The 18022-nt window shown below is 43.8% G+C and overlaps 2 protein-coding genes across 5 annotated transcripts in view; both read left to right on the top strand.

Annotated features, from left to right (window-relative positions):
• Nucleotides 1-1552: 1552 nt before the first annotated feature.
• Nucleotides 1553-9127, top strand: LOC138800086 (zinc finger protein 19-like). The gene is made up of 6 exons (XM_069981893.1): nucleotides 1553-1646; nucleotides 1802-1890; nucleotides 3090-3275; nucleotides 5423-5605; nucleotides 5708-5837; nucleotides 8160-9127. The coding sequence occupies exons 1-6, from the start codon at nucleotides 1553-1555 to the stop codon at nucleotides 8984-8986; spliced, it is 1509 nt and encodes a 502-aa protein (XP_069837994.1). The 3' UTR covers nucleotides 8987-9127.
• Nucleotides 9128-11357: 2230 nt separating this feature from the next.
• Nucleotides 11358-18022, top strand: part of LOC138799641 (zinc finger protein 585A-like) — a 50281-nt gene continuing 43616 nt past the window's right edge. For 2 of the 4 annotated variants that reach the window (XM_069981102.1, XM_069981101.1), the window contains exons 1-7: nucleotides 11417-11550; nucleotides 13496-13638; nucleotides 13760-13951; nucleotides 16052-16172; nucleotides 16279-16364; nucleotides 16486-16579; nucleotides 17231-17382. In XM_069981102.1, coding sequence (XP_069837203.1) covers nucleotides 13561-13638; nucleotides 13760-13951; nucleotides 16052-16172; nucleotides 16279-16364; nucleotides 16486-16579; nucleotides 17231-17382 — 723 coding nt within the window. In that variant the 5' untranslated portion in view covers nucleotides 11417-11550; nucleotides 13496-13560. Of the gene's footprint in view, nucleotides 11390-11416; nucleotides 11551-13495; nucleotides 13639-13759; nucleotides 13952-16051; nucleotides 16173-16278; nucleotides 16365-16485; nucleotides 16580-17230; nucleotides 17383-18022 lie in introns of those variants that run through there. The other 2 variants (XM_069981099.1, XM_069981100.1) reach the window with 2 other exon arrangements.

Here is an 18022-nt window from a genome sequence, read left to right as displayed (position 1 = left end):
TGAGTCCTCATCTGACCCCTCAACCACTCGCAGTCTTGTCTCTTATTTCTATCAGGAATGGGCAAATTATCAAACTAATGTGAGTAAAATGGTTAAATCTAGCATCACTATGTGCAGTTGTCAGCCGTCCTCACTTCACCTTAGAGCAGGGACGAGGAACCATTGGCGGTCCAGCTGTGGCAAAATTACAATTCCCATCATGTCTGGACAGCCTTTAGAAATTACATAAGAGTATCTACAGCAGCACAGAGGAGGTAATGTTATTGATGATCTCAACAGCAGCACAGAGGATGTAATGTCTTATTAGTGATCTCACAGCAGCACAGATGATATAATGTCTTATTAGTGATCTCACAGCAGCACAGAGGATATAATGTCTTATTAGTGATCTCACAGCAGCACAAAGGATGTAATGTTATTGATGATCTCACAGCAGCACAGAGGATGTAATGTTATTGATGATCTCACAGCAGCACAGAGGATATAATGTCTTATTAGTGATCTCACAGCAGCACAGAGGATATAATGTCTTATTAGTGATCTCACAGCAGCACAGAGGATGTAATGTTATTGATGATCTCACAGCAGCACAGAGGATGTAATGTTATTGATGATCTCACAGCAGCACAGAGGATGTAATGTCTTACAGGTGATCTCACAGCAGCACAGAGGATAGAATGTCTTATTAGTGATCTCACAGCAGCACAGAGGATGTAATGTCTTGATCTGTGATCTCAGAGCTCCTGTGAGATCAGTCGTCAGTACATTACATCCTCTGTGCTGCAGTGAGGACAGGAAGATTACCAGTCAGGACATTAAAACCTCTTTTTTAAGGTATGCAAAGGAAATCTTTATAATTATGACCTTTATGGACTATGTTGCAGACTTTATATTATGTGATGTGTGAGTTTCTAGGTGCAAAAAGAAGATGGCGCTCCTGACAATGTCTGCCTGCCAGTTTGGATGAGTTAGTAGCCTTATGTTAGAAGAAGATGAGGCTGTGCTGCAATCATGTAAAGTTGGATTAACGTTCAACCAGTCAGAGTCATGTATTAGAGTATGATAACCAAGTGAAGGGGTATTTAAAAAGTTACACCAGTCACACCCTTGTTGTGAGTGAATAAATAAAGGGTTTTGACCCACCCCAAGTGGGAATCTTACTGAGAACCACACCTGCTAGTGGACTCTGTTATTCCTCCATTGAAGTAAGTATACATGAGCATAAGCAGCTAAGTCTTTACAGGTCTTAAAGTGAATGTACCAGTAGGTCCATTGCTTTGTGTTTTTTACATGAATAGACCAACATGGTCCTGTTCTCACACACTGCGTCAGTCTATTCTTGATGAAACACCCTCCCCTCTGTGACGCAGCCCCATTGATTCTAAGGGTGCATTTACACAGAAAGATTTATCTGACAGATTTTGGAAGCCAAAGCCAGGAATGGATTTGAAAAGAGGAGAAATCTCAGCCTTTCCTTTATGACCTGATCCCTGTTTATAGTCTGTTCCTGGTTTTGGCTTCAAAGATCTGTCAGATAAATCTGTCTGTGTAAATGCACCATGATGGAACCGAATCAAGAGTAATTGGGTACTCTCCTAAAACAAATGAGCCAGGCAGTGAAATTCCATCACACCCAACCCCTATAGGTGAGTATAAAGTGTATGGGGACCTCCCAAGTCTCCACCGACGGGACGGGAGGAACTAGGCTTTAACATAAGAACCATGTTCTCTTATCAAATTGTCTGTCTTAGCGATAATGATTTATGATTGTATCAAATAATTCATGTCATCTTCCTTGTAGGTATAACTGGTTATTGTATGGGAAGGAGTCACATGACTGAGGAGACGTTAAATCTCCTCTGGGAGATAACCCTCCTGCTGGCTGGAGAGGTGAGACACTGTGTGAATTAGGTGATATCACTATTATGTTTCTGAGGCTGGAATCACACACCACAGTTTTTGTGCCAAAACCAAAAGTGGATCCAACAGAAAACAGAAGTACAAGTTTTCCCTATATATCCTCCACTTGTGATTTGGCATCCATTTTAGAGAAGTTTCTGACGTACAGCCCAACATGGGGCAGAAGATGAGATATAAACCCAGCCTGGTTCAAATCAACTAGTGCCAGAGATTTGTTATTTGCTTCTATTTAAAAATCTCCAGACAGAGGTGGCAGGAGAGAGCACTGTGTCAGACTGGAAAGAAATATAAAATCAAACAGCAATCCTTAGGGTATGTTCAAACTGAGTAAAACAGGTGGAATACCGCCTGTCTCAGTGTGCCATAGCCCGTCTATGGAAGAGCGTGCGCTCCTCCGCAGCCACCGCTCACTGTCATGTCACTTCTTTGAGCGGAGAGTGGCGGCAGTGGAGGAACGAGCGCCTTTATTCACTCACTTCACTCACAGTGTGAACATACCCTTAGTGTAGAAATCAAGCAGAAGGGCATTAGGAAAAAGAGAAAATGGAGATTCTCACCTGATGGTGTTGTGCAAATACAAGGCACAATACTCCACCACAGCAGGTATATGAACCGCAGCCGCTCCCAGGCAACCACAACAGGATAGTAACAGCAACAGAATCCTCCACTCCACAACTGGGTCCAACGGGCGCAGGTCCAGGTAAAAAAACAGGGAAAAATAAAGTACCCCACTTCCTGCAGGACATACAGCTGCTGATAAGTACTGGAAGAGTTGAGATTTTTAAATAGAAGTAAATTACAAATCTCTCTCTCGCTCTTTCTGGCACCAGCTGATGTGAAAGAACCCCCCCCCCCCCAAACACACACACTTTTCTATGTCCTTAAAGAGTACCCCTTTAAGGACATAACACAAAATACCATCAATTCTTTTAAAGGGGTTATCCGGTGTTACAAAAACATAGCCACTTTCCCCCTACTGTTGTCTCCAGTTTGGGTGGGGTTTTGAAACTCAGTTCCATTGAAGTAAATGGAGCTTAATTGCAAACTGCACCTGAACTGGAGACAACAGTAGGGGGAAAAGTGGCCATGTTTTTGTAGCGCTGGATAACTCCTTTAATACTGGTATATAGATTGGCAATATATTGTCAATGCCTGTCCCCAACACACAGCATTATACAGTACTGAAGAAGACATCTGGTAAGTCCAGAGGCCGTCCCCATGTGTCAGAAGGATGGAACAAAACCCAGGAGCCCATGATGGAGAACTTGCCGCCTCATTTATTGATAAAGAGGAGAGAGAACGATCAGAAGATTTTAGAACTTGTCAACAAGATCAATGAACTTCTGACTGGAGAGGTGAGAAATGGGAATGCTTTTACATTTTCTTGACGTATTCATCCATTAGTTTTACTTTATAATTATTAATTGTTGTGTTTGTCAGGTTCCTATAAGGTGTCAGGATGTCACTGTTTATTTCTCCATGGAGGAGTGGGAGTATTTAGAGGGACACAAGGGTTTGTACAAGGACATCATCGTGGCAGGCAGTGTTCAAGATGCAAGTGGCTTAAAGGTGAAGGAGAACAGGACTTACCTAACCAAGCTAATTTTAAACCATACCTTGCACTTCTTTGCTCAGCTCTCTGGAGAGGTAAGGCATAGTGGTGATGATGTAGTAATAGACCTTACAGTCAGGTATAGTTATATAACCTTGGTAGGTCAGGCCATTCTTATTAGCTCCAGTTTCCAATGTATGGGACCCTGTAGTTGATGTAATCAGACATGTCAAAAGTTACTGATCGCAGTGGGTCTCACTGCTGCGATTCCCAGATATGATTGGGGGTGATGTGGCCTGGGGTTGCTGAGGATGGCACTCAGCAGGTGGGCTCTGGTGTTTCTACTGGGACACTTGTCACGGTGGCCAGGAAAGGTATTACCCACCCCGGGACGTACTGGCACTTGAAGGGTTAGCACCAGGTGTGGGTGCAGGTGCAGCCGAAGAAGCAAGACAGAGCAGGGGACTTAAAGGGGTTATCCAGCGCTACAAAAACATGGCCACTTTTCCCCCTACTGTTGTCTCCAGTTCAGGTGCTGTTTGCAATTAAGCTCCATTTACTTCAATGGAACTGAGTTTCAAAACCTCACCCAAACTGGAGACAACAGTAGGGGGAAAGTGGCCATGTTTTTGTAGCGCTGGATAACCCCTTTAAACAGAAGTAGCTTTTACTGATACTCTTCATTGCAATACAGTTGATAGGGATAATCACAGAACTTGACAGGTGCAGGTAACAATAGTGCTTGAGGTAGTGACTAGAGAAGTAGAGGTAGAAGTGTTACTTGACTTAGGAGCAGATATGGGGACCATCTTTGGGGCCTTGTCCAAGGTATACATGTACTCTGCTGGGATTAAGGTAGAGAGTGATAGTGAAGAAGAATACTCATACTGACATATAGATATACATCTGACCGCCTTTTGCCCAACCAGTTTAGCAAGTGCCAGGTTTGGTAGTACAAGACCCAGGCCTATGCTGGGCGTAGCAAACTTCCTAAGACTTCCCAATATAGCCATGCGCACCAGTAAGATACTTTGACTTGCTGCGCTTTATCTTACTGAAACTTCTTAATCCTGTCCTGACAACTGTAGAAGGATCCCTGGCATGGACAAGGTAGTGCCTAGAGGACAGTTACCCCTCCTGTGGGTTTAGCAGTACATCATAAGGAAAGTTTCTCTTCTAGAGGAAATCTGTCTGTGTCTTTCCCACTTCCATACCAACCAACTAAAATTACCTCCCACCAGCAACTAACTAAGCTTATATAGGGGTCACCGGGTCTAACCTCCTATTGCTGGTGTAAGAAAGAGGAGAAAGAAGAAGTGTAGTTGGTTGTGAATTGTGTGAGGTATCTGCACCTGTGATTGGTTAGAAACTTTGAACATAGAACAGCAGTTAACCCTTGTCCTTCAGCTGTGCTATCACAAGCAGTTAGGGAAGAGTGAGACACCAAGTGGTAAAAGTGCTAAAGGCAGCTTCATCCCTTGTGTGACACCTGACAGAATTACCTTTACTCGGGTGACAATAGAATTAGTGGACCACCCGTACCAGGACACTACAGGGGAAGTGGGCTTCAAAAAAACGAAAGAGTCAGATTTGCTGCACCGTTCCCCTTGTTGTATCTCAGGATCTCAGCAGGTTTCAGTAGAGAGACCCAGGGTGATCAGTAATGTTTGATATGTCAGATGGTGTGTCAAAAGTTTTTACAAATGACATCAAAACTTTAACACTTTAGTGTCCATTAACACAGAAAGATTATCTGACAGATTATCTGCCAAAGATTTGAAACCAAAGCCAGAAAGAGACTATAAACAGATCTGGTCATAAAGGAAAGACTGAGATTTATCCTCTTTTCAAATCCATTCCTGGCTTTGGCTTCAAATCTTTGGCAGATAATCTGTCAGATAATCTTTCTGTGTAAATGGACCCCCCCCCCCCATCCCTGAATATACACAGCAATATATAATTTTGGAGAATGACCATGAAACGGGGAGGTCAGGCGGCCGTCACTGTGTTTCTGAAAAAAAGATGAGGAGACTGAGACCCGTCATAAAACCTCAAGCTGAAGGATGGATACGTGAAGAAAATAAGAAGATCCGAGAAATCATCAATATGATCACTGAGCTGCTGAGTGGAGAGGTGAGTGTTACTGGAAATGCTGGGACATAATACAGTAAAACCAAAGTAGTAACGTAAAGTAGTAACGTGTCAGGATGATGACTTTACCATTGTGTCTGTCAGGCTCCAATAAGGTGTCAGGATATCGCTCTCTTTCTCTCGATGGAGGAGTGGGAATATTTAGAAAAACACAGTGATCTGTACAAGGACATCATCATGGAGAACCACCGGCCTCTCACATCACTTAGAATAAGCAAGTTTATACTTTTTTTATTTTTTCATAGTTTAAGGTAATTAGTGATTACATTATAATTTACGTTTAAGAGGCTTGTAGACCCGATTCACACATCTGTACTACTGTCTGTGACCATGGATCCACAGCTACGGACAGGATGTATACCCATCCCCAGTAGGGACCCATAACACCTACAGGTGTGTGAACAGGGCCATAAAAATATATGGGCCTGTAATCTGCCTGCAATTGCAGGCCTCCAAATGTGTACAGAAAATATGACCGTACCCTTATTTTATTCCCTAGCTATGCTAGACTTCGGTTGCTGCCATGGCTCGGCAGTTGTGCAGACTGCCTTTAGCAGGCTGTAGCAATTAAAGCGACTCTGTACCCACAATCTGACCCCCCAAACCACTTGTACCTTCAAATAGCTGCTTTTAATCCAAGATCTGTCCTGGGGTCCATTCGGCAGGGGATGCAGTTATAGTGATAAAAACAACTTTTAATCCGGCAGCGCTGTGTCTAACGGCCGGGGCTTACATTTGTATGTGCATTAGGCTAGCACAACCTCTCCGTCCTTCCTCCCCACCCTCCTCATCATTAGGAATACTCCAGGCAGATTGCTTCCTATTCCCCACCCGTTAATACACCTGTGCAAAGCCCAAACAGCAGTAAATGTTCCTGGATCATTCCTAATGATGAGGGCGGGAAGGAAGGACGGAGAGGTGGTGCCAGCCTAATGCATATACAAATGTAAGCCCGGCCATTAGACACAGCGCTGCCGGATTAAAAGTTGTTTTTTATGACAATAACTGCATCCCCTGCCGAACGGACCCCAGGACAGATCTTGGATTAAAAGAAGCTAGGTACAAGTGGTTTGGGGGGGGGGGGCAGATTGTGGGTACGGAGTAGTAAAATAGTAAATAAAACTAAGTAAAATAAAAAGAGGTGGGGGGTGCGGGAACATAATAAACAAAGTATACTTACCCATCCTTGTGTATGGTTGTAATTGTACTGACTTGAGCAAGCCGGGAAGGACATCTAATTTACAGGTGTAAATTATGGAAGAACTTCCTCTGTGCAGCAGGTGTGCATCTGTGGCCTAATGATAATTCGCCCGATCATACGATTAACGATATAAAAAAAAAATTGTTACTTCTAAAACGATCAGCGTTCAGAAGGAACAATATATCGTACGGAAAAATCGTTTTGCGATCGTTTAAGCCTATCTTGCACATAAAATCGGTGAACGACTGTTTACATGGAACGATCTGCAAATTTTTTGCAAATCAACAATTTAAGAACATGTTCAAAGATCAAAATGAACGATTTCTCGCTCGTCGTTTGATCGTTCGCTGCGTTTACACGTATGATTATCGTTCAAATTAGATTGTTATTGTGCAAATTCGCACGATAATCGTTCCGTATAAACGCAGCATTAGTCTTTAAAATTTCTCCCAAGGAGTTAAAGACAAGAATGCAAAAGCGAAGGGATTAATCCTTTACAGTCTTCATAAATTAATCAGTGAGATGTGGTGTTTTCAAAGAGGGCTAAAGACCACCATTTTTAAAAGGTTATTAGTAGGACCCCCTTTCTAAGGACCATGGGGGACATTTATTAACTTCTGCGTTTTTTGCACCATACTAAAAATGTCCCTACAGTGCCAGAGCTCAGAGGATTTAAGTAGAGGCGCACTGCTCGTCCGTGTGCACAAAGTAAAACCTACACCAGCTCAGAGCCCCGCACCCTCTGCGCCGCACCCCCATTACGACCCCTTCCCACTCCCCTAGTGCAAGTGGCGCAGAGGGCCCACTTGAGCAGAGCAGAAAAGAGCTAAATAAAGGAAAAGCAGTGCAGATCTGCCAGGCCAAGTGGCAGGGTCAGATAGGAGGATGGTAAAACTGCCAAGGTTTGGTTATCTTTTCTTGCTTCTTCCTTAGCAATAGAGATGAGCGAACCTCGAGTTAATCCGAACCTGAACTTTCGGAGTTTGATTAGCGGCGGCTGCTGAAGTTGGATAAAGCCCTAAGGCTATGTGGAAAACATGGATATAGTCATTGGCTGTATCCATGTTTTCCAGACAACCTTAGAACTTTATCCAAGTTCAGCAGCCCCAGCTAATCAAATGTCAATCGTTCGGGTTCAAATCTAATCGAACCCGACCCCGGTTCGCTCATCTCTACTTAGCAACATTAACGTGCCTCCTGAATGAATCATGGGTAAGGATTCTCCTTGAGGAGAGTGGTAAAGTTGTGTGGACACTTATAGGTCATTCATGCATATAATTTTTCTTCATGCTGTGGATGTAGCACCTAATATAAAAATATTTATTCCTTCATCAGATTTTACTGAAAGTATGGCAACTGAAAAAACATCAAAAAACCAAAAAACTCCTAACAACGAGAGAAAGAAACAGTTTTCATGCCTGAGTTGCGGAAAGTCTTTTGGTCACAAATCCAAACTTCTAAGACACCAAATAAGCCACACTGGGCTAAAGCCCTACAAGTGCCCTGAGTGTCCAAAATCCTTCATTTGTGAGGCAGATCGTGCTAGACATCAGACGGTCCACACAGGAGAGAAACTGTTCACGTGTTCTGAATGTGATAAATGTTTCAGTTACAAATTTAACCTTGTAAAACATCAGGAAGTTCACCTTCAGCACAAAACCTATAAAAGTCCTCAATGCTCCAAAGATTTTGGCTCTAGCTCTGCCCTTCGTAGTCATCAGAAGAGTTACAGTAGAGACAGGCCCTTCTCTTGCACTGAGTGTGAGAAATGTTTTGTGGATAAAGCCCATCTTCTTGCTCACCAGAAGATTCACACTGGAGAGAGACCGTACCAATGCGAGGAATGCGAAAAGGCTTTTGCTCATAAATATCACCTTGCCAGACATCGTAAAATTCACACAGGTGACAGGCCATATTCTTGCCTGGAGTGTGGGAAAGCATTCATTTGTACATCTCAGCTTGCTCGACATCAGAGAAATCACACGGGTGAGGATTTAGTCCAGTGCCCTGAGTGCCACAAGATTTTACAAAACCAAAAAAGTCTCGCTCAACATCTGACAATCCACACTGGGGAGAGAACGGAGTTATGTCATAAATGTGGGAAATATTTCAGGACCGTAGACGCCTTAAGGGTTCACAGAAGGAGACACACAAACCTGTAATCCTAGAGCAGGGATGGGGAACTTACAGCCCTCCAGTTTTGTGTGTCCAGGCATGATGGGAATTGTAGTTTTGCAACAGCTGGAAGGCCGAAGGTTCCTAATCTCAGTCCTAGAGGAAGTCAGTAGTGAGTATAGAAAACTTTGGGTCACAAGTGTCCAGCGAAAATAATTTTCTTGCAAATCAACTGGTGTCAGAAAGTTATATAGATTTGTAATCTACTTCAAGTCTTCCCATACTTATCAACTGCCGTAGGTCACGCAGGAAATGTTTTGTTTTCAGTCTGACACAGTGCTCTCTACTGACATCTCTGGCCAAGACAGGAACTCTGTCTCGGTTTTCTATGAATCCCCATAGAAAACATCTCCTGCTCTGGACAGTTCCTGTCTCGGACAGAGATGTCAGCAGAGAGCACTGTGTCAGACTGAAAATAAAACATTTCCTGCATGACATATAGGAGCTAATAAGTATGGGAAGACTTGAGATTTTTTAATAGAAGTAAATTACAAATCTATATAACTTTCTGATATCAGTTGATTTGAAAGAAAAAGATTTTCGCTGGACAACCCCTTTAAAGAATGACCATCACAAGGTGCACAGATGCAATAGACCACACTGTTATGCAGCGTAGGGAAGATATGAAACCTAGCTAATCACCAGAAGGGTGATCATAGGAACAAATATGGGAAGTGGGAAGTTTTATATTTTCAACAATAATATATTGGACCTTTATTTAAGAATTCTCTATCAGAACTGTATAGGAGATGTTGATCCACTGTCAGTTATTCTGCAATAAACACTTGTCTTTAAATTTTTGTCATTATTTTATTCATGCAACACATAGTCACAGAGAACATGATAGCATAAAAAACTAGTGGGTCTAACAGCTTTTGGTGCAGATTTTGCAGCTAAAATATTATAATTATTTATTTAGTGCCAACCTAGCTTAGCGCATGCTGCCTTACGATGAATGATGCTAAAGAAAAAGCAGACGGAGTAAAAGCAGCAGATGCTGCAACTTTACTGATGGTGCGATGAGATGCTCTGAAACAGCACCAGGTAGGGAACTGTCAGGAGCAGGGGCGCAACTAGCAATGCCCCCCCCCCCCCTCCACACACCCTCCCCTAAGTCGTTAGTGTACTCCTGAACATATGTTATATGGAGTAAATAATGTGTGTGTGTATAGTGGACATAAGGGATGACCGAGTTTACAGTAGTAGCGAAACGCTGTGCTAGACTCAGTGGTCGGCTTGTCAGCCAGCTGCCTTTGAACTGCGCATGTCAGAAGATATACAGACATGGGAGCGGTTACCAGCATCCAGGCCGCCTCCCTCTGACGCAGCAAATAAACAGCGCTGTAATCACACCCAGAGAGGGCAGAACATCGCATAACAGTACAGCCACCAGCCCTGCAGAACATCGCATAACAGTACAGCCACCAGCCCTGCAGAACATCACATAATAGTACAACCACCAGCCCTGCAGAACATCACATAACAGTATAGCCACCAGCCCTGCAGAACATCACATAACAGTACAGCCACCAGCCCTGCAGAACATCACATAACAGTATAGCCACCAGCCCTGCAGAACATCACATAACAGTACAGCCACCAGCCCTGCAGAACATCACATAACAGTATAGCCACCAGCCCTGCAGAACATCACATAACAGTACAGCCACCAGCCCTGCAGAACATCACATAACAGTACAGCCACCAGCCCTGCAGAACATCACATAACAGTACAGCCACCAGCCCTGCAAAACATCACATAACAGTACAGCCACCAGCCCTGCAAAACATCACATAACAGTACAGCCACTAGCCCTGCAGAACATCACATAACAGTACAGCCACCATCCCTGCAGAACATCACATAGCAGTACAGTCACCAAGCCCTGCAGATCATTCCAAACCAGTACAGCTACAGCTCCCTTATACAGAACATAAAATTGCAGTAAAGCCAAAGCCCCCAGTCCCTGCAGAACATTGCATTAAGACAGAGGTTACGATCTCCCTGTCTCTGTAAGCATTACATAAAAGTACATCCACATACCCCTGTCCCAGTACAGTCAGACCTGTCCCTGCAGAACATTACACCCAGACAGGGATTACAGCCAGACCCCTGTCCCTGCAGACCATTGCATAACAGTACAGCCAGACCCCTGTCCCTGCAGACCATCGCATTACAGTACAGCCAGATCCCCGTCCCTGCAGACCATTGCATAACAGTACAGCCAGACCCTTATCCCTGCAGACCATTGCATTACAGTACAGCCAGACCCCTATCCCTGCAGACCATTGCATAACAGTGAGTTTTGAAATTAGGCCACAACAAGATGGCGTCCCAATGGGCTTCAGAAAAATGTCCCTGTTCTGCACGACCGTACGGCGCATGCGCGGTAAGGCGCTCACTTTGGGGGGACTGGGAGAACCCGGAATGAGCTTGTTGTGGTCTCCGGAGACCCGGAGCAGTTAGAGACGTTATACAGGGCGGAAGTTGTCAGTAATGAGCCAGCTGAGGAGAGGATTACTTCCGGGGCGAGTCGGCGGCGGCGGCTCAGTGAGTGCTCAGTGTCTGTCACTTGTGTGATGTCTCCTCTGTATACATCTGCCATGCCGTCCTGTCTCTTCCCGCACTGTATAACATTCATAGCTGAGGCAGAGCGGGATCTCCCCGGCACCTCCTGCTGCTGCAGCTTCTGCTCCTCGGCAGCATCCTGTTATGTGCCATAGCATACTATATCTATGTGAGTTCATGGACTGGCGTCTTATGGGTTGCTATGACAACCTGACCTGTTTCCTCTTTTGTGGCCACTTCTATAGGCTGGTCAGGTGAAAACACTCCTGGTCCCCAGTGCTTTCCTGTCAGTGTTGTCATAGGGGCAATGATGGTTTATGTATTAATTACCATCATCTTGTGTACAGAGAGAACAGAGCGGATATGGACACTGACCGCGGTCCCCAGCAATGTCTCCCATTGAGTAGAGTTGTTCCCATCTCTATGGAAGCGATGGAATAGGAAGAGTAGTCGGCCCATCAGCACATATTCATATCTGTCACATTGTATTCATGATATTGTAAAATACAAGCAGTTTTTTTTGCAGCTTAGAAGACTCGCCGTTACGTTCCCGTAGAGCAGGAGGCACTGAGGAAGAAGGTAGTTTACTCACCTTCATCCTTAAAGGGGAACTATATGGAGGCTTGATGAATCTAACCTGCTGATAGCCCCCTATAGAATTGGGGACACTGAGGAGGAAGGTATGTGTGTTACCTTCCTCCTCAGCGCCGGTCCCATGCTGTTAGTCAGCGTAAACTCCGCCCCGCAGCTCCCTTAGGAGCACTGCTGCGTCATCTGGTCCACTCCTTCTAATGATAATCTCCAGTTTTCTAGTACTTATCAGCTGCTGTATGTCCTGCAGGTAGTGGTGTATTCTTTACAGTCTGACACAGTGCTCCCTGCTGCCCCCTACGTCCATGTCAGGAACTGTCCAGAGCCGTAGTAGTAAATCCCCATAGGAAATGTCTCCTGCTCTGGACAGTTCCTGACATGGACAGAGGTGGCAGCAGAGGGCACTGTGTCAGACTGGAAAGAATACACCACTTCCTGTAGGATATACAGCAGCTGATAAGTAATGGAAGACTGAAGATTTTTTAAACAGAATTCAATTACAAATCTATATAACTTTCCGACACCAGTTGACTTGAAAAAAAAATTTTCACCAGCGTTAAAGGAAATCAATAATGCAAAAATTGCTGTTACAGCCATAAATAGGTTCCTGAATGGCCCCGGCATATAAGTAACGCTATGTTTTATTAAGCAAAAGAGTTTTCTTCTCTACTCAAAAAGCTGTTTTGCAGCCTCCCCCTCACTTCAGAAGAAGCAGGTTTTCTGTGTCCATTATGCTCTATGGAGAGGGGAGGAGCCAAGGGGGATAAGTGAGCACAGAGAGGAGAAAAGGCAGCCCTGCTTAACACTACATCCTGCAATCTTCTGTCATCAAGTCCCCAAACTAGCACTGACCTTTGTGACTTGTAAATCCAGTGTTTTATGCGCCCAGACAGTCTATAAATGGGAGGGCTGTTTCTCTCCTCATTCCCCTCGGCCCCTCCAGAGATTATAATGAACTCAGCAAACCCAGTTTTTCTCTCCCCCATTCTTAATTTTCTTGCTGCTTTGCTCTGTTAACATCTTTAACCCCTTAAGGACCAGGCAAATTTTCATTTTTGCACTTATTTTTTCCTCCTGTTTAAAAGGCCATAGCACTTTTTCACCTGCAGACCTGCATGAGCCCTTATTTTGTGCACCTTGTTCAGCATCTCCAGCTCCAGAGTATAATAAAGAAATGTGTGTAGAATAAATGTAAAGTGCATCTGCATCTAATAGTGACCCATCATTGTGGATTCCCTTATATCTGTGTCATTAGGATTACAGTTTTACAGTAGGCCATTGTCTGCTATACCCCCTTTAAATGTATACTTACTTTTTTGCATTTATGTTCATACAGGACAGATATGTCTATCATAAAGCGTCTCTGCAAGACATGGTCCTCATTGTGAGCAACAATTAAGGATGGACAAGAGTCAATCCAGAATATTCAAGAGAATATTTACCCTCACGCAGGACATCATCCGCCTTCTGATTGGAGAGGTGAGAGATTTTTACACTTTGTGTTTTACCAAATTGTTTTCCAGTGAATGAAAAAAAAAATTGACTAGATTTTGTGATCCTACAAAAAAATAAAAAAATCTTTGTGTTTACATACACACAGGATTACATTATAGTGAAGACGACATCTGGAGATATTGTGACGTCTATCAGTGATCATTGTGTATCTGGAGGATGGGGCAGGACACGGGACCTCATTTCCGAGCCTCCTGTTCATTCACTGATACTTGACAGAAACAGAAAGAAGATGATCCTAGAGCTCACCAACAAGATCAATGAGCTTCTGACTAGAGAGGTGAGCGCTGTAGGGAATGCTGGGAAATTTTATAGGAATACTGAGGGATAAAAAAGCAGATTTATTAATGGTGTTTTAAACTTAAAGGGGTATGTTGGCCATAGCAGTTTTGTTACTTTAAACACGGGGGTGCCTTCATAAAAAAAAAAACAAAGCTTACTCCTGCCCTGATCCCCCACAGCTGCTCTTGGCTGCTGATGGCGATGGGCCCCTACTAGTTACAGCTTCTCCTGGCTTCCTCTGATATTAAAGGGGTAGTGCACCAAAAAAAAATTTCTTTCAAATCAACTGCTGCCATGAAGTGCCAGAGATTTGTAATTTACTTCTATTAAAAAATCTCAAGCCTTCCAGTACTTATGAGCTGCTGTGTGTCCAGCAGGAAGTGGTGTTTTCTTTCCTGTCTGACACAGTGCTCTCTGTTGCCTCCTCTGTCCATCTCAGGAACTGTCCAGGGAAGGAGCAAATCCCTATAGAAAACCTCTCCTCTCCAGACTGGCAATAATACCACTTCCTGCTGGGCATACAGCAGCTGATAAGTACTGGAAGGCTTGAGATTTTTTAATAGAAGTAAATTACAAATCTCTGGCACTTCATTCTAGCAGTTGATTTGAAAGAAAAAAAATTTGGGTGCACTACCCCTTTAACAGAATATATGTTCAGCCACTGACAACACCGGTTACTCACCTCAACTTGTGATTGGCTAAGCAGGAATGAAGAGGGAGTAGCAGTTTACTGCAGGGCAATCTCCCAGGTAAGATAGAGTGGTCGGCACTGCTGTAGGCTATAGCGTCTATTTGAGGTGTTGCACTAGCGTGTATATAAGGACTTGCAATGTGTCAGATGGGGTGGTGCTCACTCATATTACAGGACAGTGTCGTCCAAATAGAAACAAATTCAATCGTAAAAAAGGAAAAAATGAGGGCACTCACCCGTATGCTTGACTCCTTTATTTCACTTCATTCAGGCAGACATTGTACATGACCTGCTCACTTCAGTGAGGACGCCAACCCCTCCCCCGATGACACGTGATAGCTGTTTCGCACGTAGATCACATGCTTCGACTGACGTGAGCAGGTCATGTACAATGTCTGCCTGAATAAAGTGAAATAAAGGAGTCAAGCATACGGGTGAGTGCCCTCATTTTTTCCTTTTTTACGATTGAGTTTACTGCAGGGAACTGGCACCACTGGTGCCAGGTGAGTATGCATTCTTTATTATGAAAGTCCCCCGAGTCCACTGTAAAACTCTTGGTATGGCTGCAATAGCTATTTAAATGAAACTAGACCAGAGACGCTGAAGAATCACCACATTTATCACCATAGCTTATGCTGTATAATCAGTTTGGTACATGTCAGACATGCTTCTCTTCCTTGGTTTGCTTTCTTTACACCAATATTCTATACCAAAATCTTGATGTGTGGATGCATTTTTAGCCACATCTTTTTTGCAGAAATCAATAGTACAGGCGATTTTAAGAAACTTTGTAATTGGGTTTATTAGCCAAAAAAATGCATTTTTATCATAAAAAAGCGGTTTGAAACTCTCCCCCATGTCTTCATTGTTCTCTATGGAAAGGGGAGGGGTGGAGGGAAATGAGGCACCAAAACAGGACAACAAAGAGTTAATTTACAGCTACATCACCAGGCTCTCTCAGACCTCAGAATAAGGCTTTCACACATTTCCCGCTGTGCAATCCTTTGTTCTCTGCTGGCGACTAATCTCCCTCCTTCCTCCCCCCCCCCCCATAGGTTACACAGGGCCCGACTGATGTAAACCAGTCGAGATTTCCTGATAATAAGTGAATCAGAGGAGGGGGGGGGGACCTGGGGAAAGTCTTTCTGAATGCAGATAATAGCATATTTGCCTAATAAACCCAATTACAAAGTTTCTTAAAATCGCCTGTACTATTGATTTCTGCAAAAAATAAAAATGAAACGACAGTGACTTTAAGACATACCTCTTTTTCATACCCTGTCTAATGAAGAGCAGTAAGTGTCTAAAACACATAAATAAGGCGCAAATCTTGTACACCAGTTTTTTGCTCATTTAGTAAACCTTTCCCTGTGTCTGCATGCTGACTGTTATATAATGTGTTATCAGGTTTCTGTAAGATGTCAGGATGTCGCTGTCTATTTTTCAATGGAGGAATGGGAGTACATAGGAGACAAGGATCTGTACAAGGACATGATAATGGAGAGCCACCAGATCCGCTCATCATCAGGTAATTGTTTTAAATAGAACAGTTTTGGGTGTCCTCTAGACTTTCCCTATAATATGATAATCCTATGTAAGCAGTGTATGCAGTCATTGACTGTCTGTTTCTACAGGCGAATCTGGTAAGCATCAAACATCAGAAAGTTTCCCAAGCCAGGATTGTCCATTGGAAAATGAGGACCCACAAGATAATCAGGTAGTTGTAGCTGAAGTCGCTCCTGATATGTAATCTATAGAGAGATGCTATGAACCTTTCTGTATATCTTACAGTGCCTAGTTTCTTACAAAGATTTTTTTGTATTACTTACTTTTTGAAAAAGGATGAAGATTTTAGGGCTGTACGAGTTGAAGTTCTAGAAGGTGAGGAAGAGACTTCTGAGAAAGGCGGCCAACAGTGTAGTTTGGTAGTGCCAGGTGAGTAAATGGAATCAATTATTAGCTTTTATAAGACACAAAACAGTGTCGCCCTTGTCCTCAGTTTGTGTATGGTATAGTGAATAAAGCTGAGGCGTATTACTGCACACAACCTGAGGACAGGGGTGGCGCTGTTTGTAAAAATAAAAGAAGACCTGTTTTGTAATATTGGATAACCCCTTTAAAGAGAGCCTGTCGGGGTGAAGCCCGCCCGACTGACCCCCACGGTGGAGCCCCTTATACTTACTGCTTCCTCGAAGTCCCGGACCCCGTCCTGCCACCGAAAAATCTCCGTCAGAAGCCGTGCGTGCACTTACGAGAGATGAGCCCGATGCCCATAGAGAATGACTGCTCCAGGACCGGGACTTCCAGGAAGGGGTATGTATAAGTGGCTCCACTGGGGGGTCGGGCGGGCTTCACCCCTGCAGCTGAGGTGACAGGTTCCCTTTAAAGATGACCAGATGAGTAAACACCCCAGAAATTGCTTCTCAAGACACTAGATGATAGGGCTAAAACTAACCTCAGATTACTAAAATCAGCAACTAAAATTTTGCATTGGATTGTGCCTGTTGTGCTTATAGGTAAATCCCTCCATGAATATTTCACAAAAGATGTTTCCACTGTATGACTCTTTGTTTCCCCTTAATTTAGAATCTTCTCAGGTGAATTCTCCTAATGGTGTCTTCCACAAGACAGTGGTCCTCTTCCTGAACGACCCTCCAAAAATGACGAAGTATAAGGAACTGATCACAGAACGGGCACTTAACCTTTCTTTGGAGATCATCTACTTACTTACCAGAGAGGTGAGGGATTCTGCACACGTCACATGACCTCACTTACCTCTTTTTTGGTACCATTGCATTTTGGATTGAAGAGAATGGTATAAAGCAGTGCTTCTCAAACTGTGAGGCAGGCCTTACCAGTGAGGTGCTCCCTAGTTCCTGGTGAAGCACAACTGGGGGACAGATTTTACAAAGTAACTAAAAGCTACAGATTAATTTCCCTTGCTGCAACAATATCTGATTTAGTAACAATGACTCATTTTATTTTAAATGTTATACAGTGATTAGGAGACAAGCTAAGGGTAGAATGAGCAATGGTTTTTATATCTGCATGGACTTCCACCACAGATGGTTGTAATGGATGGTCCAAGCCCGAGGAGGTGGATCCCCTGGATCACAGAAGAATGCTGGCTTCCCTGCCCCGTAGAAAGGATACTAAGGAGCTTCCGGTTTTCACCAGTGCCCGCAGCAAGGCAGGATGGACTTCACTGCGGGTAACTCCCAGGTCGCTACCCTCAGGAGAGGACCTCGGCCACCACCAACTGAATAACTGAAGGAGTGCTGGAGTCTGGGACTAGGTACTCTTCTTCTGTGGTAGAAGTGCAGGATGCATTGTTAAGATGTAGTTCGGACTGGAGCTGAGCTGGAACTAGGAATGGTT

Source organism: Dendropsophus ebraccatus, chromosome 8 (assembly GCF_027789765.1).
Source record: "Dendropsophus ebraccatus isolate aDenEbr1 chromosome 8, aDenEbr1.pat, whole genome shotgun sequence".
Lineage (NCBI taxonomy): Eukaryota > Metazoa > Chordata > Amphibia > Anura > Hylidae > Dendropsophus > Dendropsophus ebraccatus.
The sequence above is the reverse complement of the archived record's forward strand: the minus strand, read 5'-3'. Positions and strand labels throughout refer to the sequence as shown.

Bases quoted from the DNA above. Each gene is read 5' to 3' on its own strand.
- LOC138800086 (XM_069981893.1), top strand. From the start codon at position 1,553: ATGCACCATGATGGAACCGAATCAAGAGTAATTGGGTACTCTCCTAAA. The intron at 1,647-1,801 runs GTGAGTATAAAG...TCTTCCTTGTAG, and splicing joins ATCACACCCAACCCCTATAG to GTATAACTGGTTATTGTATG. The intron at 3,276-5,422 runs GTGAGAAATGGG...GAATATACACAG, and splicing joins ATGAACTTCTGACTGGAGAG to CAATATATAATTTTGGAGAA.